Genomic DNA, 22,729 nt, shown 5'->3' with positions numbered 1-22,729 from the left:
GTGGTTTTCTTTTTCTCCTAAGCTGTCTGGGCCTGGCTACAGGCTACATTTGTACAGGTACTCTAAACAACTTGCACAGAATGTTTTCCATTAACATATTTGTGGTAATCACTTTTCACTGCTAAATTTGATAGACATGTTTTCACATGGGATCTCTCTTCTAAGTCAGGAAAGGAAATGTCTTGAACTTGAGGTTTTGAATTTAAAAAGGCTGAAAGAAATTCTCAGGTCTTCTGATTTTTGCTGTTCATTGTTCTTCTCTGCATTTTTAATATCCACTTTGAATAACCAGTGCAGCAGTACTTTTTAGTTAGTAAATTTGGTTATTGGTATAACATATCTAAAAGAACACCTGACAACCGGATTAGAAGCATCAGAAAGTGGGAGAACTTCTGTCTTGTAAAAAAGGTGAAAGAGTATCAGCTACAAGCACTGGCAATATCAACAGAAGAGACTTGGTGAGTCCAGTTCAGATACAAAGACTAACCCTATAAATGCATAGGACCACTGTGAGCTGAGTCCTGTCAGAAAGTTCAGCTTACATCTAAGTGTGTATGGGGCCAGGATCAAAGTGTAAGCATGTGGAAATACCCACATGACTGATGTTTACAACTCAGCAGAAAATACGGTTACCCCTGAGAATTAGTTTGGTTGTTTTGGTGGCCATCTGCAGTTTCCCTTCTCTGAATAAATGCTCCCCTTGGTATAGTGTCTTCTGACCACATTCAAATAGGTGAAATGGTTTGACTCTCTCTGCACTGTACTCTCCCACCTGTGATTTATGCATACCCTCTTTACTAATGATCTGGAGTTTCTCAGGCTAGAGGAGAAGGTTTCAACATCTCAAGAACCTGCCAGGCATTATAATGTGTGCAAAATCAGTGAAACCTGAGCTGTTCTTATTCAAATGCTTCATATACTGAGTTCCCACAGACATAAAATAACCGCATCATCTTAAATTAGCACAAATTTAATATTAGTGATTCAGCAGCATGTCTGCTTTGAACTACCACAAAAGCCATACCAAGCTTAATACACTAGTAGCTAATACATATTGACATTATGTGTTATGTATATCAATGCATTTCCATGTGCAGCTCCTTTATCTACTGTTAAAACTGCCTCTCTTTTCAACCCCTACTATGGCAAAAGATGTCCCACTCGGCAGCAGCAGGCTTGTACAAGGGAGGCTGGAGTGTGGAAAGAGTGTGCAGGATCAGGATCTCCGAGATAAACAAGTAGTTTCCATTCCTTTTGATATACATTCTGCTCCTCATGCCTGAAGCAGGTTGATGGTTTTTCAATGTAGAAGTCAGTCTTAGAGGCTAGTATTTACATCATACATTATATGGCCAAATAGATTAAATGTGACTTAAACTGAGTATATTTGCATGCTTGCTAAACATATTGATGAGGCTGCCTTTTGACACATGACCCAAGGTTGCATATATTCTTTGTCATGATGTTAAAAATTTTTTCTTATTCTTTAAAAAGACTTAACATTTTTCCAGCTTAAACTCTGGTCTTACCAAATTGGATTTCCTTAGTCTGAAATAGTATTATTGCTGCTAGCCTTCCATTAATAACCAGTAATTCGCTTAGGTCCACCCAATCCATAATCTTGGTGCTGGTTCATATGACATGCATTGGTGAGTTCTGTTTGGTTTGCAGTGACCCAGTGTTTGAAGCCAGAGCTTGTTTGGAAATTTCTGGTGTTGCTAGCGGGAAGTAAAAAAAAGCAGTTTATGCAAATGTGTAATTGACTACCAGTGTGGCAAATTACGTCAGAAAGTCTCTGCTGAACTAGGGCTTGAGTCAATTTATGGTCTGGATATATAGGGATTTTTGTTACCCAAGTCAGAATAGCCATGACATTCCAGCCTTATCACACTGTTCATGAAACAGCTTCCTTAAAAGACTAATAATAATCTACCCTGCTAAAGATGTCTTGCCTGCTTTAGCTTGCTTACTCATGCTCTACTTTACCAAATTCATGAACACATACTTCCTAAAACAGCTGCCACCCTTCCTAAAACTCTTGGTTTCCAGGCCCTGCCCTAATGACTGTCAGTATATTTTTATCTTAACTAGGCATTGGGGCAGGAACTAGTATTCCCTTTTTTTCCCCTTCCTCCTGAATGAGTGCTCTCCCCCTTAAATTATACAGTCATGCTCTCACCTGCTTTCTCCCTGCAGCCCAAAGAAACTCCATTATGTTATTTAATATGGAATTTAATTGATGTTCTGGGGCTGGTAAATCTATTCTTTAGTCTCAGCCAAGACAGTGGGAGACTTAAAATCTTTCCCCTAGTGGGAAGGATTGAACCTGTATCTCTCACAGCTTTAAGCAGTGTTCAGAGTTCTTGGATAAAGAGCTTTGGCATCAGAGCAGCAGCACCTATATTAGTATGGGAGTGATGTGCTAGGTGTCACAAGAGGATGCTTTAGCTCAGGCAAGGCAGGAGTTTCTGGCTTACAGATCCCAAAAGGATTTAAGAGTGACCTAAGCAGGGACCTGCTTGGTGTTGCTGACTCTGATAGGCTTCTTGAAGGCCACCATTGGGTATTTGGGGACTTTAATATTGAAAATGTAGGAAGAGGCTAAAAGCTCTAGGCAGTCACGTTCTGAGGTGAGAAGTGAGAGACCAGGCTGAGAATTACACTGCTGAAGTCAGGCCCTGGAAGTGAAAGGGAGACAGGATTTGGGCGCTTAATCCTTTTTTTGGATCCAGTTCTCAGCTCACATTGCAGAACCAAAATAAGACAGGTGGGTTTCAGTTTAATATATCTTAAGTAAAGGCACTTTTGCAATTTCCTGCAGCCCTGTGCTTCAAAATCTGCTCCTTTTGGAATTCTTGCACTGATTTAACTATATTGATTAAGACATTGGTGTAAATTCTGACTTGGGCACAGTTATCTAGCATACTAGTGCTTACGGAAATATAATTTATTCCTGTAAGTAAGCTTGAAAAGGAGTGACTCTGAGCTGTTTTGAAAACCTGACTGCAACAGCAGTCATTCTTTCAATGCTGAATACTGGAGGAGGGAAAACAAATGCCTAAGCCTCTATCTCAGCTTCTAAATCAAGGTCTTCCTAACAGCACCTGCTCTTTAATTTCCTCTGCTTTCTTGATTACTTTTTTCACTTCATATTATTTACCACATAGCCACAGAATTTTATTTTTTAATCATTACTGGCATTAAGCAGACCTTTCAAGAACTTGTGATAAGCTCCTTACATTTGATAAATATATGCTAAGAGGGAAATAGTGATGAATTTCCTCTGTGAACACAAAGCAAACAGGCTTGGATTAATTTATTAAGTGTCTTCCAGTTTACTCGTGAGGGTGACAGGTATTTGGGATGGCCTGAACCCACCATTGCAATGAACTGAAGATTTTTTATCCACACAGCCAACTGTTACAGCTGGAGCAACTGCTCTTTTTGCTTTTTCAAATAATCCTGAATCTTTGGGATAGCATCTCTACAAAGAATGAAATTTGGGATTTTCTATAGATCTTACTCTTTAAGGCAGAAAATACAGGTTGCACTACAAATACATGAGCTTTAGCGAATAACAGTGTTGTATCTTAAAGACATGAGCATTGTAAACTTAATCAAGGGGTTTTATTAAGGTTTGTTCCTCTAAAGTCCTATTGTACCAAAGTGTTCCGTGGTTGCGGAAGTGGGGTATTTGTGAAGCTGCAATCCTGGGTTAAGTATTCTTTCACACAATAAATATTTAACTACCAAAATAATAATAGTAAGCTGAAGATCAAAGTTACTTGTTTAATGTATTACTTATTAAGGCAGAGTTGTAAGATGCTTTTCCTCTTTTTTAATTTGAGATATTTTTTTTAACACTGCTCCTTCCCCTTTTTCTAATTGTCTTGCTGTTCTGTATATTTTTTTATATAGCACCTTCTTCAGATGAGCTTGTGTTTGTGTTTCAAGGCTTTTGATGAGAAATTTCTGTGTTGCCATTACTGTCTTTTTAGGGAAGACATTTAACTTGTTGGCTGCAAACTGTCTTATTGTTAGGAAGGTACGTGGCTATTAATAAAAAACACATTCTCTTCCAAAAGCTTGGATATAGGAATCAACTGTAATGGTTGTTCTGGTATCCTGTACTCTGTAGACTTCTGCTTGTGTTGTAAACAGTTTTAGAGATTTGCTGTGTCTTCATATAGTTGTACTAACTAGTGTGTGTTTCTTAGTAGGCTGCTTACTAAGGAAACAAGGTTTAGACAGCTGAATGATGGTTGTTTTTTATCTCTGAAAAAAAAAAAAAATGTACAAAATCCAGTGAGACATACTGGAAACAGCAATTGATCTCTATCTCTTCCCTGCTCTTCTCTGTTGGAGGCTTACTATTTTAAAAACCCCTGAACTGGCTTAAAAAACACCATGTGCCTGTGTTTAAAAGACTCCCTTTGCAGCATTAAGAGATCCAAAGCTGCCTCTGTTTCACCCCTCTTCCCAAGGGAAACTCATAGAAAATAAATAGATGTAAGGAACTGCTTATGTATTTTTGATCTCCAGCATCTGATGACAGAATTTTGCAACAAAAGATGCTGAGTGTCACCTCACCTTCAGGCTGTCTTTTCACTCTACCAGCGTTTTTTGCATGCCTGCCTGCCTGTGAGTTGTGAGTCATGGATGACTTCTGCAGATGCAAAACTGTAGCACAGCACAAGGCACGCATCCCTGATTCATGTGATTGTGCAGTAGACAGCAATTTGCATGCATTCTTAGGATCACACAGCAGGTCTGTCTACTGTCATGTGTGTCTTTCAGGGTTTTCTAGCATACTATTTTAATTTGCATTCTCTTTAAAGAACGACTGCTCTCAAATGGTGGTGGAAGGTGCCACAAGGGAGAGAGAAGAGTTACTGACCATTAACAACTGGTCTGGTCTCTTCTGTCTGGAACCCATTAGCACATCTGTAGGGAAATAGCAGTTACATGTGAACCATTTTCTACTTTCATCAAAGCAAAATTGAAGGATGGTTCCATTAGAAATGCACCGTAACAGCCAAATGAGCAAAAGGAGCCAAAGTTCTGTCCTGCCCCTCGGTCCTTTTAACTCTGTCTTGCTCCATCGCAGACATCCAGCTTCCCATTACTTATGTCTCAGAAAAGCCTCTTCCTGCCTTTATTGTTTTGCCAGTTGCTGCCTTCAATTTACTGCACTGATAAGTATTCCCAGGCTGTAAATGTGTGGTTGAGATATTTCTGAAGCTGACCCATGTTTTGATGGTAGTTGCAGGAGGAAAAGTCAGCAGCAAAACTGCTCTCGCTATATGAGAAGGCTACTCCTCACACCAGGTTAGGTATAGATTGTGCATTCACGGGGAGAGACGTGAGGTAATGTGGGGGATAACAGGGCTGAAGAAAAAAAAATAAACATGCACTTAACCTCCTCTTTTCACAAGGCCATTCTCTTGCTTTTATTAGATTTAAAATAACTGCAGCTTGGGGATTGACAGAAACCAGAAAGAGTGGGAAATCACATATGGTCAGCAATGCTGGCAATGATAGCAGGTAGGTCAGAGGTGTTGAAGTCTCCCTTCACTGGTATCTGTGACTGCAGATAATTATTTCTTCTGTTGATAAAATATAGCCTCAGAGAGGGAAGAGGGGATGTGTTTTAGGATCTTGCTTTCTGGGGCACTTATGTATTACCTCTACTGTTTGGGTGACCAGCACAAGGCTGTAAAGCTTAATGTGCTTGAGAAGTGCCGTACATGTCTGTAATTCCTATGGCATCATTGTAATGTGTGGCACAGATGTCTGCAAGGTGGCTGTCTGCCAGCATGGGCCTAGAAAATATTGTGCCATGAGCAGCTAGTCTACAGTGGAAAATAACTGGAAATTACAGAATTCTTTGGAGTGAAAAAGCTTATTCCAAGGGAAGATCAATTTGGAAGCCATGAGTTTATCAGATAAGAACTTTATATCAAACTTCCTGTATTGTAATACAAGTTAGAGGCTCTTATTGTTCCTCTTTGTCTTAAAATTGATTGAAAGGTGGTGTGAAACCAAAAGTAGTGTTGACTCTTAAAACTGTCAAGTTTTGGAAGATTCAACAACTGTGAAAAAGACACAGCCCAGGGACTATGTTCCTATAAAAGAATTTTGGCTAAGTTAAAAATAAGACAAAATAAGCTTTGTGGAGGAAAATGTGAATCTCCAAGCTGAACATATCAGAAGGCCTAGATAAATAGGACCTAGAATTTCTTAATAGTCTAAATAATAAATCAATGTTGATTTTTCTAGTTTGGCTGTAGGAGAATGTAACCCGCTAAGATGTGTAATAATAAAATATGAAAATATTTTGTAACATGTATATGATAATAAATATATTGGGTCTTTGTCTTTCACACTCGAAGGGTTGACTATTTCCCCATATGTGTTTTAAAATAACTTTTAAAATTGTTTCTCTTAGGATCATCCAGTCTCATTAAAGTCATGCCACAATGTAACCAGTCAAGCATATATGCTAATAAGGTGTTTTTTCCCTGAGTTGACCTATGTTACCAGGTTAGCAAACCACACTTATTCATTAAAGACTGTGAAGAGGTTTGTGCAAATCTGTGAATAATAAAGGTAGTTAGGCCTTACAGGCAAGAGTATAACTTGTAAGAGGTATCGACAGTGTATTGATTTGGTTTCCAAAAAAAGATTGGATTAGAGGAGTATGTGAACTCTTATTGCTGTTAGCTGTCCTCTCCAGATGGGTTGTGCTTTGGTGGTGCTGCTCTCTGATATGACTGAAGGTGAAAGATTCTCAGAAGAGCTGTGTGCCTCGGTGTCATACATGTTAATATTTGTAATTTTATTTTTGCTTTACTGGGAATAGCAAAACAATCTTTGTGACAAATCTACTGAGAAGTATGGCTGAGAATTTTCCCCACTTTGAAGATGAACTAAAATTTCCCTTTAGCTTTTCCTTTAAACCTGATGCATTTTGGGCAGTTGTACTACCTTGACCTCTGGAAAGTGGAAATAAGATGTCATTATCATAGTACATTAAATAATTCAAGGATGTATGTTCGGATTTTACTGCTATTACTAGCTGGAGTTACAGTTACAGCCACAAATGCCAGCACAGTAAATTGAGGAAATGCATATAGAAGTGGATGGGAAAAGCTGAAGTATGGTAGATAACCAGTTCCATAAAATACTAGAATTGCAATTGAGAATGAAACCTATATCATTTTTACAAATCCAGTTATTGAGTTATCCATTATTTTAGGGCATGTATAAGTGAGGAAACCTGTGGGGTTTTGCATTGTCTCAGATATAATCTTGGTTAAATTTCACATAAAGAGATAAGAATGCTGAACCAAATGCTATCTAAACAGCTCAAGCCTTAATAAAGTGACTTTCTGACTACTGAAAGTATTTGATCATGTGATTGTCCGGTAGCATTCCTCATTATTTCTGTAAGCTTATCCTTTATGCTAAGTTAGCATGTATTTTACCCCATCTGCCAATTTATGAAGTTCTACAAAGCATTATGTGGCTCTGAACTAAGAGTTTGGTAGTGAATGAGTATATCTGTATATGCACTTGGTTCCTTTCTTATGTTCCTGTTCATTTAACCACTGTTTGCATAGAAAAGTAGATGTCTAGAACTCAAAATCATTTATAATACACTTTTATGTTAACTGGGTGACCTATAATAACTCAAAAGTACATTTTTAGCCCAGTGGACCCTTGTCTCCCAGTTAAGCACAATTAAATACATTTTGACAATTTGTAACTTGCATACCTTTGTGCTAAGGTGACAAATTCTCATCTGTTAGAGGCTATATTAGCTGTAAATGGCAAGGATTTGGCAGCAGTGGGGCTGCAGGCATGGCCTCTGTGAGAGAGAAGGAGCTGTTCTGTGCCAGACATAGCTAGTTCCAGCTGTCTTTACAAGGAGCCCGTCACAGTCCACAACTGAGCCCATCAGTCAAGTTGGTGGCACCTCCATGAAAACATGTTTAAGAAAAGGCAGAAAACACTGAGGGGGAGGGAACATGGAGAAAACAAGGGAATGGAGAGTCGCAAGGAGCAACAGAGGGAAGAACAAGGGCGAAGGACCAGGAGGTGCTCTAGGGTGGAGCAGGTACACCTCTGGAAGGACTGTGGTCCATAGAGGACTCATGCTGGAGCATAGGACATGAGTGAGAAGAAGGAGCAGCAGAGAAAAACTGCTGTGTACTGACCGTGACCTTCTACACTGCTGGTTGCCTCACTGAGGAACTGGGTGCAGGTGATAGGTGTCTGGAGTGAAGCTAAGCCTGGAAAAGTGGGAGAAAAGATGATTTAATGTTTGTCATTTTTGTTTTCCAACACCTGAATCAGTAATTAAATGGGAAATTAATGAAATTAAATTCCCCGACTCAAGCCTGTTTTGCCCGTAACTGTAACTGGTGAGTGAATTCCCCTTCTTTATTTTGACCCATGAGCTTTCTTGCTCCTGTTCCTCTTATTTTCTCCCTCATTGCACTGCAGTGGGTGGGGATTGAGTAAGTGGCTGTGTGGGTGTTTGGCTGCTAGCTGGGGCCAATCCACCACAGAGACTACACTGGTTTAGCATGGGTGAATGGGGTGGAGTAGGTGAAACTTTATCCTGTGGAGTCTGTAGAGCCACTAACGTTCTCCATACAGTGTCTCTTGTTAATATGAGGTGTGGCTTTAGCCACCCACCAGCAGTGTACACTTAGTCCCCCCACACAATCTCTCCCTTGTTCTGTGTCCTTGCTTCACATGACAAACATCATTGGTAAGCCAGATGTGCCACCCTGCAGCCAGCTACATGTGATGGTTGAGGTCATGGACTGGGACAGAAGCAGTGGCATGAGGCTGCCATCCAGCATTGCTGCCCTTTCCTGCCCAGCACAGCTTCAGCATGTGACAGATGCTGGAGAAACCTGGCCATGTGTCACTTGCTCAGAGGTTTCTAGAAACTGACTGGTGTGTACTGTAATGAATGAACTGGTACTGACCACCTACAATAAATATTTAACTGCTTGAAGGGGAAAGTCTTCAGGAACCATGCATTAGGCAACCTAGAACCTGTATTGAGTGGAGCCCAAAAGTCTCAATTTCACCTACAGGCAAAGCTGCTACCATTATGTGGCCCAGCTGGGATTTTTATTATGGTAATTACACTAATATGTGTGGAGAATAATCACAAGAAACTGCCTCATTGTGAGAGCCTCCACTACATCCGCAGGGTAGCAGATGAGCTCTGTCCTGAAGAGCTTGCCCTGGATGTGAGCGAAAAAGGAAAAAGGAAAAAGGTGTAACAAGGGAAGTAACTCTTAAACCTTCTCACAGGACCTCAGTTTCTTCTTGGCTTTTTTTTTCTGCATACTGCTACTGACTCAGTTTCCCTGTTCAGCTGCTCACCCTTACCACTCTTTCTCCAGCAGCCAGGTGGAAACCATTTAGTGCAAGCATTCAGTGATATGTTGTGTAGTCTTGGAGGAGGGGGAGATGAGAGGAGGCCTGGCTTACTTAAACCCCAAGAATGTCCTCATCTTGTAAAAAATATTAATCTCCTGTGTGCAGGCCTCTGGCAAGTTTATGGATAAACTGAGACCTGTAGAGGTGCCTCTGTGTCAAAGTTGAACTGTTTGTGTGTGGCTTTATTTATTGTCCCTAAGTAGAAGAAAAATAGCCCACTTTTAATTAATGGGGAAAATGCTACATGTTCATTTACTTTGGCTTGGCTAAAAAGCTGTTTAAATTTCATTAGATTTCATAGCTAAACAAGTATTACTCTCTATGTCAAATTTAAGCCTATTTAAACCCAACTTATTGGTTTAGCTTGCACCTGTAATCAATATAACTTGCTTGAAATCCATGTGAAAGTGCCCACACAGGGATTTGTGCTGACTTGACATTTTAATATTAGTTAAACTGCTGTAACTTATAGGTGTGGACCTCCCCTTAGCAGCCTCCAGCAGTAAAGGTGCTGTCTTTTTGTTTTACTAATGACAGTAGCCAACATTTAACACTTGGCTGCATGCTGCCCACTCTGTTCACACCATTTGATGCTTTTGCATAAGACCACAAGTTTACTGGCAGGGTATCCTGTTTGTTTTTAAAACTTATGTCTTACACCTGACCATATCTGTCTCAAGAGCTCACAGTCTACACACTTGTTTTGAATACATCTATCATGACAGTCCTCAATAGTGCCACCTCGAGACTTCCAAACTGTTGAAGACAAGATGCTGAAGAAAGCCATCAGCTCAAAATACCTGTCTGTGTACATACGGTAATTGGGATGATGGCAAGACTTGGAAGGGACTCTGTGTCTTGAGTTCAGTCCATCATTAACTTCTGCCCTTTCGGCCCTTCACTGCAAATGTTTCTGCCTTCACCCTAAGTAGAAAGTGTACATCCTGCAACGGCAATATTTCATGACATAAAGCATGACATGCTTGAAATCCTTCCTTTAGACAAAACTGTAAGCACTGAGAGAACCCTAAGGCTTGTATTGATCATTTTCCTATGATCTTTTACCCATTCCTCACTATTTATTGCCCTGAAGTCCCTTCCCAGCATGTGGTGGATTCCCAGCAAGACTCATAGTGAAGTCTGTAATTTCAAGTAACTTGATTAAGAAATGAGAATGGGTAGGTGTGGAGGACTGTGTATCTCCTTCATCTTCAGTAGCCTCTGTTAAACACAATAAACCAAACAGGATTTATAATTCCACAATAAGGAAAAAAAGCTTTTTTTTTTTTTACTTTCATTGTAGTATGCAATCATTCACTATCTATGTGATCTCGTTGAGTGAGCTCTGCTTTTCTTATCCAGATTTCCTGAGTCTTCCTGAAACAGCTGGATGGCAATGAGATGTCTCAGAGTTACGTTAGGAAGCACCTAGGGGTCAGAGATGCTCTACTTTGTCTTTATTTGGAAATTCAACGGCACCTTTGGCAATAATTCTTTTATAGGAACCACCTACTTCAAAGTTGTTAATTATTTACATGTATTATGTATATGTATTCTATACATATATTATAAATTTTTGTGCATACACATTGTTATACATGTGTATAAATATAGACATGTATTATTACACATTATTTTTTTTTATGCTTCTCATATGTTGAGCCATCGACTATCAAAATATAATTTATATAATTTATGTAGATTAAATTTACTGTTGTGTTTTACTTATCCATCTCTAGAGGTTTTATTGCGGTTGGATACCATTGTGGCATAATATAGACAAGACTTCTATTGTTCTAGTAGAACAGCAGTGCTTAATCACATCAATAATGATGTAATGGTTGTGGTTGTTGGAGTCTGCAGTCAAGAGATGTGATATCAGGTTTTGGCTCAGCTGTGGGTATGTGGCTTAGCCCCAGTCAGCCAGTTACTCCTCCAATGGAACCGTTTTATTCTTTTAGAAACATTATGAGAATAAAACATTTAGTGGGCAGAAGACTGTTTGCGGGCACGGCGCTGCAACATCAGGATCTAGGTATCTGCTGGTTAAGTAGTTGTCATGTAATTTAAGAAAACCTTACTATTTTCAATGGAGTATTAATTATTTGTTGTTTACTATGTGTTTGCCTCAATAATCTTGCCAACAGAAGATATGAGTGATACTCTCCTATGCTATATATTACAGAGGATGGTAATACAAAGCTGAAAAGGCACAACAACTCTCTCCCCCTCTTACACGTCACATTCAGCAGTTTTCAAGGGATAGGCAGAAAATGCAATAGCTTTTCTCAGTTCTGTTTTCAAAGAGCTGACTAAAAATATTTTAAATAGCCAATGTCAATTTTATTTTGTATTTCTACTCTAAGAAAAAAAAAAACAACTAAGTCAGCTAAAGCTTGAAGAGATAGATAGCTGGTTCTGGAAAAAATCAAGCCAGGAATTTAAGCACATAGAGAAGGATTTGGGGATTGTCAAAAGGATAAAAATGCCCAGAGTGGGATTCTAGCAAAAGTTAGGTGCCACAGTATGAAGTTGTGATCTTAAAAAACACTATTCAACTGCTGGCTAACTCTCAAAGCAAGTAAGCCAAGCAAATACTCTCCTTTGTTGTTTTTTTTCCCTTTAAATACACAAATACGTAAACAGGCGGGGCTCATGTGTGGCCTGACCAGCAGGTTACAGATAAACTAGATCTATACAGAATTGTTCAGTGTGGGACACTTTTCCAGGTGCTGGGATGCAACGTGCTGTGCTGCTAGAGGGTCTTCAACCACTTTAGTGGTCTCCTAAGTGGATCTCAGGTGCAGGTGGGAGTCAGCATAGGCCAGCATTGCTCACTTTGCACGTGCCAACTCTGGGACACGGGGAGACTTCACTGCCGTAGATACGGGCCAACTGTGCTGCTCAGCCGCTGCTCCTGGGAGCTGGTGTGAGCATGGTCAGTTCATCAGTGCAGACCTAGCCTGAATGGGCAGTGTTTTCTCCTCTTTCTGGTGAACAGGAGTTGTCAGAATGTGTTGACCTGCCCATATGGTGGGTATGAGCTGGCTGGCTGAGGTGACACTAACAAGGCCAGCAGGGCCACTACCTGGTGCCCCTGGGGTGGCTGGGCCACGGCAAGGCTGCCAGCTCACAGGGACTTAGGTCAGAGCACTCTCTGCTTGTTGCAACAGTGGCATTTGAGAGGGTATCAGGGTAGGTTAGTAAAAAGGGCGATGGATGCTCATCCTACAGGGACTGAATTTACAGTACAAGGTTTGTGATACTGTAGGTTTGAAAAACTTGAAAATGGTGGGCGAATCAAAGCACATATGTAGCAAGGTTAGGGTTGGGAGGCACCCTTAAGATCACCTAGATCCAGCGCCCCTGTGTGGGCAGGAACACCTACCACTAGATTAGGTTGTTTAGAGCCTCATGCAACCTGGCCTTGAATACTGCTGGGGATGGGGCTTCCATGATCTCCCTGGGCAACCTGTTCCAGTGCCTTACCACCCTCATAGTAAATAGTTTCCTCCTAATATCTAATCTAAATCTCCTCAGTGCTTTGAGTGAACAATACTCAAAAGTTATGTTACATGCAACGACTTCTGAAAAGAAATTTCCCAGATTCCTCCATTGTTTCTCTTCAAGACTGTTTTAGCTCTACTCATGACTTTTTTGGGTCTAAAAATGTTACTGGATATACTTTGTTATTGTTTGTTACATTTTGAACACTTGTTACAGTCAGGCAGCAGTGGGGCTTAGTCACAGATAAGTAATAAAATACTGATTTATTCTCTTCTTTAAATATAACCTGTAAAATTATTTCTGAAAACTTGTAACAGAGTATTTTGTGTATCTTTCAGGTAGATAGATATTTGATTATTAAATGCATAATAGGTGTGTGATGCAATTTAGAAGTTTCTGTATATGTTCAGCTTTTTGTGAGCGTTCAGTTACTGTGGGAAGATTTATTTTAAAAAGCTGCAGGGACTGATCTTAAGGTTCTTTGAAAAGTCACCTCCATTTTAATGTTTGCTGTGAACTTCATTAAACATTTGATATGGCCTGTGCCAATTAAGACCATTAGCATTACCAAGAACTGATAACCTTAGGGGAAAAAAATAGTCATGTTTAAAAACATAAAAGCAGGGTTATTAACAAAAAGTGACTTATCAAGTGTAAATAAAATGACCTGAACAAAATGTGCGTCACTGTACATGCATGTTCTCATTCACCATCTGGTTTCTGTTTTATGACCCTTGCTATGGATTTATTCTGTGCTAGTGGACAAACAATTGGACCACACTTTAAAACAGAAGCTGGAATGCAGGGAGAGCTCATGGCAGTCTTTCACGTGCTCTGTATCATGTGGAGAAAAAACAGTTTATACAAAAGATGAGTTGAACTGTAAGCATTGCATCGTGATAAGTCTCCCGTATAGTCATATAATTATGGTTTCTTTCACTTTCTTTAGATTTTCCTTGAAGTCCAGCTAAGAATGCAACCAACAATAAAGTGAAAAAGCTGTGCAACTGAAGAAGCATCCTTCTGCTTGGTGAAAATGTCTCTTATTTTTTGACGACAATTAAAGGACAATGGGGTCAAACACTCTTGGGAAGGCTGCAACATTAGATGAGCTTTTGAACGCTTGCATTGAAATGTTTGGTATGCTTTTTCAATGTTCTACTTGGCTGGTTTTGAAATTCATCTTATAATATAACCCCTACTGTTCCTTGATTTAGCCAGTCTTTCCCCTGGCAAACAACATTTCTGTTTTGTAAAATTTTCCATGTTTTATTTTGGCCCAGAATCACATGGGCCTGAATTTTAATCACAGGCATACTGTATTAAATTTTCTTAATACAGATAATGCACAACAGTGGGTATAGTGGTTTTTAAAATGCTGGCCTTCAGCAAGAAAAGCATTTAGTTTAATTATTTAAGGAGTTATTTCTGGCATTCATCTTTTTCTTGGGTGGTTACACAGCTGCATTTCTGACCACTCATTTTTTTGAAAGGTTTTCTGAATCATCATGCAATAGTTGGCAAGAATATAACTTAAGGTTCATGTAATCTTTTTTTTGTCTTATTAAAATGTGATATATCAGGTTTGAGGGAAAGAAGTGATGAAATAGACTTTGATCCATAACACCATTCATCATTACATATGTTACATTGCAGTCAGATGAGTTCATGGATGGGCTGAAGTGCTTTGAAATGGGGCCTTAATTCACAAAACTATGTTTAGATCCTCTTGAAATGCAGGACAGCTTGTGATTGCAATGAGGTACTGATTTTTTTTTCTCCTTGTGGAGAGAAGCAAGTATCTTAAGGTGAGAGAGATTAAATAATCAAGGTGCAGTTCTTGCTACTGAGTATAGTGCATCCCCATGTATCCATGTTTGTAGACCACCATCAAACCTGTTGTTCTAAATACCTAATGAGAAGTAGCAGAGCCCACATACTTATTGTGTGTTAGAAATCCTGCCTCTCTTCCTTGTATACACACTCTCTTGACAAGCGTAGTCCACGTGTAGCTCCCATTTCACACATGCGTATCAACTACTGTCTTTTAAAAGTGTGACAGACAGAAAATAATCTAAGATTGCAGATGTTGCGGAACACTGATGGCCAGCCAGCGTGCTAGGAAATAACTTTCTGTAGCTACAGTGGCTAAGCTGCAAAGTCACGAGGATCTGTACAGTAGCTGGAGTGGGACCCTGGGCACTGATGTGAGGTGTCACTTTTAAATATGATTCCTTTTGGTTGTTATCATAAAGCTGTAAAGCAGCAACAAAACAAATATTGTAAATGGTTGTATATAAATAATCTCCTTGCCTTTTTGATGGACTAATTTTGGATTTTTTATTTGGATTACTGGCAGTCTCTTTGGATAATGATGAGCACAGTGCTGTCCTTACCCTGTTTTTCTAGCTATGGCCTGTTATCTAAGCTGGGAATTTTTTTTACCTATCACTAAATATAGCAGTAGTTTTCACTAAAGGAGCTTTTGTGTTCTTTGGTTTTGTTTCCTACCTATTTGGTAGGAATTTCCACTCTTTTCCAACATTTCCTCTCTTAATCCTTTCTGACTTCACTTGAAGAATTATAGCTCCTCTCTGTTCTTGACTTGTTTCTCTTTTGCAGATGACAAAGGAAATCAGTGCTCCAGCCATTTGCCAAGAACTTTTCTTTTAATGCACCGGTGGTACCTGCCTTCCACAGAGCTGGCTGGCAAGCTTCTCTCCACATATCCTTTCAGGAAGACTTGCAAAATGATGTTATAATGCCAAAAGCAGATTGTTTCTGTGATCTCATGTAAAAATGTGTCAATTATTTTGTGACAAACGAGGTTTAGGGGTAAGATTTTTTTCAGCCTAGAAGATGGAGTCTTGGGAGCTTCTTTCTGCTATTGGTTGTGAACTTTTTCCGTATGTAAAAGTTTGCTGAAGGATACTTGAATTAAACTTCGGGTAACTGGAAATACATTGCTAAGGTAACTTTTCAAATGTGTAATGGCTGGCTGGCCTTGGACTAGCATGACATTTCAGTGGTAGCTAAGCACCTACATGTCATTTATGCCTCTTAAAGACTCCATTAACCAGAAATATTGTCATATTTGGTTATCCAGAGCTGGCAAGAAACCAATCAGTAGAATATTCAGAATAGTATAATAGAAACGTTTTTGCTAGTGATAAAAAAAACCAAACTGGCAGCCAGGAAATGGTCTGTGTCCCCTAAAATGGTGCGATAGTGAATGAAATATCAGAGCATACTGTAGTTATCTCTAAAAGAAAAGTTTAATGCTGATTTTTACTCCACTGATCTAGTGTCAGAGTCTTATATGGATAAAAACAGCATTACCAAATCAAGGCTTACAAAGCTTTCTTTAACTAGCCTACATACAGAGATGCCAATGGAGAGAACTGCAATGAATTCAGATTAAAAATCTGCTATTTCATGAGGTAAGTATGCTTCTGGTTCTCCAGCATTTTGCTTTTATGCTTCTGTGAATACTGTCAATGTGATTTATTTTTTTTTTTATTAAAATTAACCATGGAAATACAAAATTTCTTTTCTTTTTTTTTTTCTTTTAACTTGGTCTCCAGTGCATAATGCAGAGTGAACTTCTGTACTTTGAAAGCAATTGTTTACTTTGAACAGCTGAGCCTTTAAGACACTTAACTGTATAGACCTAAAAAGCTGATTGAAAACTTGAGTTTTGATTTTCCTGCTGTCTATGGCACCTCTTAGAGGGAGACTAGTTAAGTGCCACACCTTTTTTTTCTTCAAGATGTAATCTAGTGTGGTAGAGAAGGATTGTCTGTGGGCAGCTGGCTTCAGTTCACTCAATCCCTACATCATTTATGACGACAGGAGTGCATTAGTGATGCCGAAGCTATTACAGGTTGAATATGTTCTGATCCTTGTCCCAGCTGTCTCTGATCTTGTTTCTATGGGGAAATTTTCATGTGTTAGACTGTGCTTCTGTAGGAACATCTCTCTGTAAAAGAGAAAGCATGGATTTTAAGCAAATGTTATGTAACCTGCTTCCCTCAAACAAGTGCTTTTCTTTCTGCCTCTGGACTAAGTTATATACCACTGTCAAGAAAGGGAGACAGGTATTGCAAGCAGGACTGACAAAGCCTTTCCATAACCCCTTAAACAGCACAGGATACATGTTGTTTACATGGTTATCATGCCACTCAAATTCACAATTTCATTGAAAAATCTTTTCTGAGCAGATAAAGTGTCTCACTTAGACAAGCAATAAGTGCAAGTGTCCTTTTCATGTCCTGGCAGGATGAGTCAGGACACGTGTGTACCTTTTGTGTGTATCACCCAAGGCACCACTTTAATTTCCCGTTTCAGTAGAATGCTGCTGTGCTGTGTTGCAGTGAGTTAAGCAAAGGAAATTATACAATAAAGTGGCTTTTGTTACTTCAGTGTGACAGGTAATCGCAGCAGCAACAGCTTCAGGTAGTCCATCCTCTCTGCCCAAAAGCCGTTGGGTCTGAAATATTTCTAAGTCCTACTGAATAAAATGTGAGTCTGTATGTGCCACCACTAAATGTTACACCTGAATCCTTGGGCGTCTTTGAACTGCTGTTTGTGGATTTCAGATACTGGATTTTGGAATTTCCTGCGGAGTTTAACTTGGATCTTGGGCTGATTCGTTTGACTGAAGAGTTTCAAGAAGTAGCCAGCCAGCTTGGATATGAGGATCACATCCATCTCATTGATATTTCCAGCATGTAAGGGTGTTATGAGCTTCAACATCTTTCTCTTTGTCTCTAACAGCAGAATTCTAGTTCTGTGTGAAATAAGAAAGTAGTAAGGGCCATCTTGTTCCTGAGAGAGCAAAAATGCAGCTACAAAAAGATTAAGTTGTCTTCTAAATTTGAAGTCACTAGAAATTGAAATTCTAGTGGTAGTGTCACAGTAAAGAGAAGACATCTGTATGTAAGTTTTTAATATAAATGGGAAAGGAATAATTTTCATGACAAAGCTAGTGCCACTTAAGTGATTAATGTGATGGGTTTTTTTCCTATAATTTTTCATACAGAGTGACAAGCAATGCAGTGACTGGCATGTTGTGTAAATCTTGCATTTTCTCAGGGAAGCTTTTTTGTCCTTTCATCAGTAACCTGTTAATTTTTTCTAATTGATTTCTGTGTACTTCTTTTCTATGATTTTACTGGATAATCTTTAGCATTCACATTTGTAGTTTTTATTGCATCAAAATGATTCCAGTACAATTTCCTTGACATGTTGAAATGAAAACTACCTTCTAAAAGTCACCAGACATGTTCTTGTATCTCACCTGATATTGTAGATTTTCTTTTAAAAAGACTTCCTGCAAGAACAGTATCAGTGAAATAAAATTAATATTGTCTCCTAAATCTTAATTTTAAAATATTGTTAGCAACCTCTTTCTCCTTTCTGAGGTGCTTTTACTGTGTATGGGTAGGAATTTCTCCATTGCTTGCAAGCAAATTATTTGACTTTATGTCCACCCACTTCTTACTGTTTTGTTAGCTGTTTGATTAACTGTTTCTGCTGTTCCATTATGTCATGGAGCTGTGGTCTTGCAGAGTAAAAAATTAATCCTTGATGTTATTGAAATATTTTTTTTTATTCTGTATTAGAATTAGGTGTGACCTGTTCTTGTATTCCCAATTACGGTTTCCTGTAACACAGAGTACATTGTCCTATTCTGATAGAAACTTGTTGTTATTTACCACTTGTAGTAGCACCTCTGAAACTCTTCTGTTATACACCTGAATGGGTCTTACTCTTATTTTGTTATGTACTGGATCTTACAGATCAGAAAACTGATCTGAAAAATGATCTGTGTCTTGGTAATTTTATATTATGTGTGCAGACTATGGGTCAAATTCACACGTACCCAAACAGAAATTAGAATTGTACCTCTTTTCTGTTACAGCCCTTCTTATGACTGGATGAGAAGAGTTACACAGAGGAAGAGGATTTCCAAGAAAGGAAAAGCCTGCCTTCTGTTTGACCATCTGGAGCCCATTGAGCTAGCTGAACATCTCACTTTTCTGGAGCATAAATCTTTTAGGAGAATTTCTGTAAGAAGCCTACAACTTTGTCACTTGCAATTAGGAGCCTGTCCTTAAAGAGTGTTCACATGTTTTAGCATTTATGACGTTTTTCCCCTTGACATTTCAGTGTAGTAAATCTTTACAATCCTTCAAATGGTGTACATAGCCATGGCTGCACCAGAACTTCCCTGATCTTCCTTGAGCTCAAATGCCAAAAGAAATGCTGATTTCTGCTGGCAAATATCCATGTGAAAAGGTCATGTGATGCCTCTGTATCTGTTGGCAAATGGAAGCAATGAGTTCTGAAGATGACTAGTTCTCTACAGCAAAAGATGGGATCATTTTTACAGTGTTTAGGAGCATGAAATAAGTCAAATTCCAAAACTAAGAAAAACATATTCATTTTTCGTTGTTCATGTCCAGAGAGGAAGGAAAAAAAAAGATCAATGAGGAGCTGAGACCAGTCTCAATAGAATTGCTTTTGACAAAACTCAAGAATGTTCAAAGGTTTATTAGTCTAGACTTCAAATCATGGGAAAACACCCCACTGTCATCTGTGCAATGCTAACCTCAAAGGAGGAGGGAAGGACAAGAAAAAAGGGATGGATTTCTAATTAGATTTAGGATATCTTCTAATTCCCTTGAGAATTTCAGAAATAAAACTTGGACCTGCCAGGAATTTTCTTTTTTCTTTGCTGTTTCTAATTTGTCTTTTAATTCTTCAGCTTGAAATTTGCTATCTCAGATGTTTCTTTGCAATCAGCTAATTAATGTCATACTATCCTGTAAAGCAATGAAGAGGTTTGAAAGTTGTGTTGCTTGTTCATATGAGACTGGTAACCAGAAAAGTTGTAAGAATTGTACATTTCCAGGAAATAAAAAGTGAAGGGCACAGCTCAAAACATGGAGGTTGAAAACCAAGCCCAGTATCACTAGTATAATTTAAAGAGTAATTGAGAACTGCTACAGAGAAACAATGATATTGGAGATATCAATGATTTGCTGTAAACTGTTCAGAAATGTCAGTCTTCTAGCAGACATTTTTTGATCAGGCAGGACTAAGAAACCCATGTTGACTGACATGCTATCAGCTCCCAGGATAAGTTAAAGTTATGTCAGAAGCTTCTTAAAATCTGCCTTAAAGGGACAGCTGAAAAATGCAGAAATTACAGAAATTTACAGAAATCTCATTCTTGGGACTCTAACACACAAACACAAAACTTTTAAGATGACATTTAAGTAATTTTAAAAAGCAACCAAAGCAACAAAATTTTAAGAAGGAACTGATGTGCAGCAGGGTGTCCTGACCCTGAGTCTGGTCACTTTCTAAACAAGAGGAGCTTGAAAAGGAAAAAATTATCAAAGCTTCAATTAGTGTCTTAGGTTGTCCACCATTTTACTGAAAATGCCTTTCCTGTTAGTTCACAGACTACCAAAGCTATGTGATCCATGGCTGCTTGGATAACAATCCTACTTTGGAGAGATCTATTGCTTTATTTAATGGTATCTCCAAATGGGTCCAGCTCATGGTTCTCAGCAAACCAACACCCCAGCAAAGGGCAGAAGTCATCACAAAGTTTATCAATGTTGCACAGGTAAGTTTTGCATATGAGTCTTTTTCCTCCATTATAAAGCAGTGATACAAATAGAGACTGCAGTAAACAAGTGAACTGGATGTTCTTCCTGCTGTTTCCTCAGTGAATACCCTATTCAACATCACTGCAGGTTCTTTGCTTAGATGTGGTATGTCTGCAGTTTTCAACTAGTAGATACAAGTAAAAAAAATTTGTTGTTGTTGTATTTTGGTTGGCAGCTGTCACTAATATGTGCTTCTTGTGGAGCTAAGCTAATCAAAAAAAGAAATGCTGAGCCATTCAGTTATGTCCCCTGGTTTATTGCTTTCTGCTTTGGCAGTGGTTGGTTGTCTCCTTTCACTTGTCATGTGTGACATTGAACAGCTGACACATGTATTTCCTTGATTTTTAATTATACATGATCAATCTGTCCTGCAGAAGCTCCTTCACCTCCAGAACTTCAATACGCTCATGGCAGTTGTGGGAGGTCTAAGCCACAGTTCTATTTCTCGCTTGAAAGAAACTCACTCACATCTGTCTTCAGAAGTCACAAAGGTATGGTAGACTCCAGAATATAGACATAGTGAGCAGAACATCACACCTTTGAGTTCTGATGGGTTCTGCAGTGCAGGTGTCTCACCAGCACAATACTTGGATCATGGCAGGGCATCCTAAAAGGCACTTTGGTTGCTTTCCTCTTGGTGGAGAAGGATCAACTAACAGAGATCCTCTGCCCCATTGCCTGTGCCAGAGAAGAAATTAACACTGTCAACACCCTGACAGGATTTGTGCTCATTTAAAGCAGACTACAGAATGCTAGGAATGCTTTCTCAGAGGCTTGCTTCTCTGGCTATTTGTAGGACTGGAACGAAATGACAGAGCTGGTCTCTTCCAATGGAAACTACTGCAACTACCGCAAGGCTTTTGCTGACTGTGTGGACTTCAAAATTCCTATTTTAGGAGTTCATTTGAAAGACTTGATTGCTGTCCATGTCATTTTTCCTGACTGGATAGATGAGAACAAAGTAAATATAGTGAAAATGCAGCAGCTCTCCATCACCTTGAGCGAACTGGTTTCCCTCCAAACTGCTTCTCATCATTTGGAGCCCAATATGGATTTAATTAACCTGCTAACTGTAAGTATTGACCAAGTTTCAGCTCACTTCTGTTATGCAGATATTGCATGTCAGTACTAATATCTACAGAGAAAAGTGCACATTGTTATCCCAGTTTCATAAAACAAAAGGGAGAGAGTACAAAACAGAAACAAGTTCACATGAGGTGTGAATAAAGCCCAAGAGAGTTTCATTACTGTAGTATGTGATGGTTGGAAGCAGAAATAAGATCATTATCAATTAATTATTTCAAGGATGGCAAGAGGGCTGTATTTGTGTTAGGAGAATCAAAAACTAAGTTCTGACTGCTTAGAATTGAGGCTTATGTCTCTTGTGCAGAGATTGGTTGATGTGCAGACATGGACGCACAAGTGAAATTCCAACGTGGCTGTCCCTCTGTTCTTGCTCCCCTGTGCTTTGTGTGCAATGCAGTACTCTTTCTGTCCAGTAAATAAAAATTACCTTGAATGGTGTTAAAGAGCCCCTGCAACCTCTGCACTTTCCCCTCCCCCTCTTGGCAGTGGCTGGATTTGGGGAGGTTTGAAACTTGCACACACAAATTGCAGGTAAGAATTTAAATGTCCCATTTCAAACCATAGGAAAGAGAGATTTCAAAAAGACTGAATAAAATATTAAAAAAAAGAAAAAAAAGAAAAGCTGCAACTGACAATGCTGAAAGGAATTAATTTTCAATCCCCTTTTTGATATGTAGACAATAACTGTTATTTTAGTAAATACTACGCTTTTTTAAATACTGAAGTGTGGAGCCTGAACCATCAGTCCAAACTCTATTGTCATTTAGTCATTTTAACATTGTCTTAATTGCAGCAGTGTTTGGTCCAGCACCACAGTTTTTTCAGGACATGGGCAAAAATCAGTGCCTGGGTATTAAAGACAGAACCTGTGAAACTTAAAAAAAAAGGAATGTTGTTTATTTTAAACCAGTTGTTTGTTATAAAAACAAATAAAAGCTGCCTGCTCATCTGAGTGTAGTCTGAAATATGTCACTTTAGGTAAAGGACTC

General features: G+C 39.0%; 1 protein-coding gene across 2 annotated transcripts in view; it reads left to right on the top strand.

Annotated features, from left to right (window-relative positions):
- Positions 1-22,729, top strand: part of RASGRP3 (RAS guanyl releasing protein 3) — a 46,881-nt gene that overhangs the window by 3,045 nt on the left and 21,107 nt on the right. The window contains exons 2-9 of one of the 2 annotated variants that reach the window (XM_051613896.1): positions 13,922-14,112; positions 15,595-15,697; positions 16,350-16,412; positions 17,571-17,702; positions 18,896-19,043; positions 20,438-20,611; positions 21,029-21,145; positions 21,451-21,726. In XM_051613896.1, coding sequence (XP_051469856.1) covers positions 14,043-14,112; positions 15,595-15,697; positions 16,350-16,412; positions 17,571-17,702; positions 18,896-19,043; positions 20,438-20,611; positions 21,029-21,145; positions 21,451-21,726 — 1,083 coding nt within the window. In that variant the 5' untranslated portion in view covers positions 13,922-14,042. Of the gene's footprint in view, positions 1-13,921; positions 14,113-15,594; positions 15,698-16,349; positions 16,413-17,570; positions 17,703-18,895; positions 19,044-20,437; positions 20,612-21,028; positions 21,146-21,450; positions 21,727-22,729 lie in introns of those variants that run through there. The other variant, XM_051613895.1, reaches the window with a different exon arrangement.

Source organism: Apus apus, chromosome 3 (assembly GCF_020740795.1).
Source record: "Apus apus isolate bApuApu2 chromosome 3, bApuApu2.pri.cur, whole genome shotgun sequence".
Taxonomy (NCBI): Eukaryota; Metazoa; Chordata; class Aves; order Apodiformes; family Apodidae; genus Apus; species Apus apus.
This window is presented reverse-complemented; position numbering and strand designations above follow the sequence as displayed.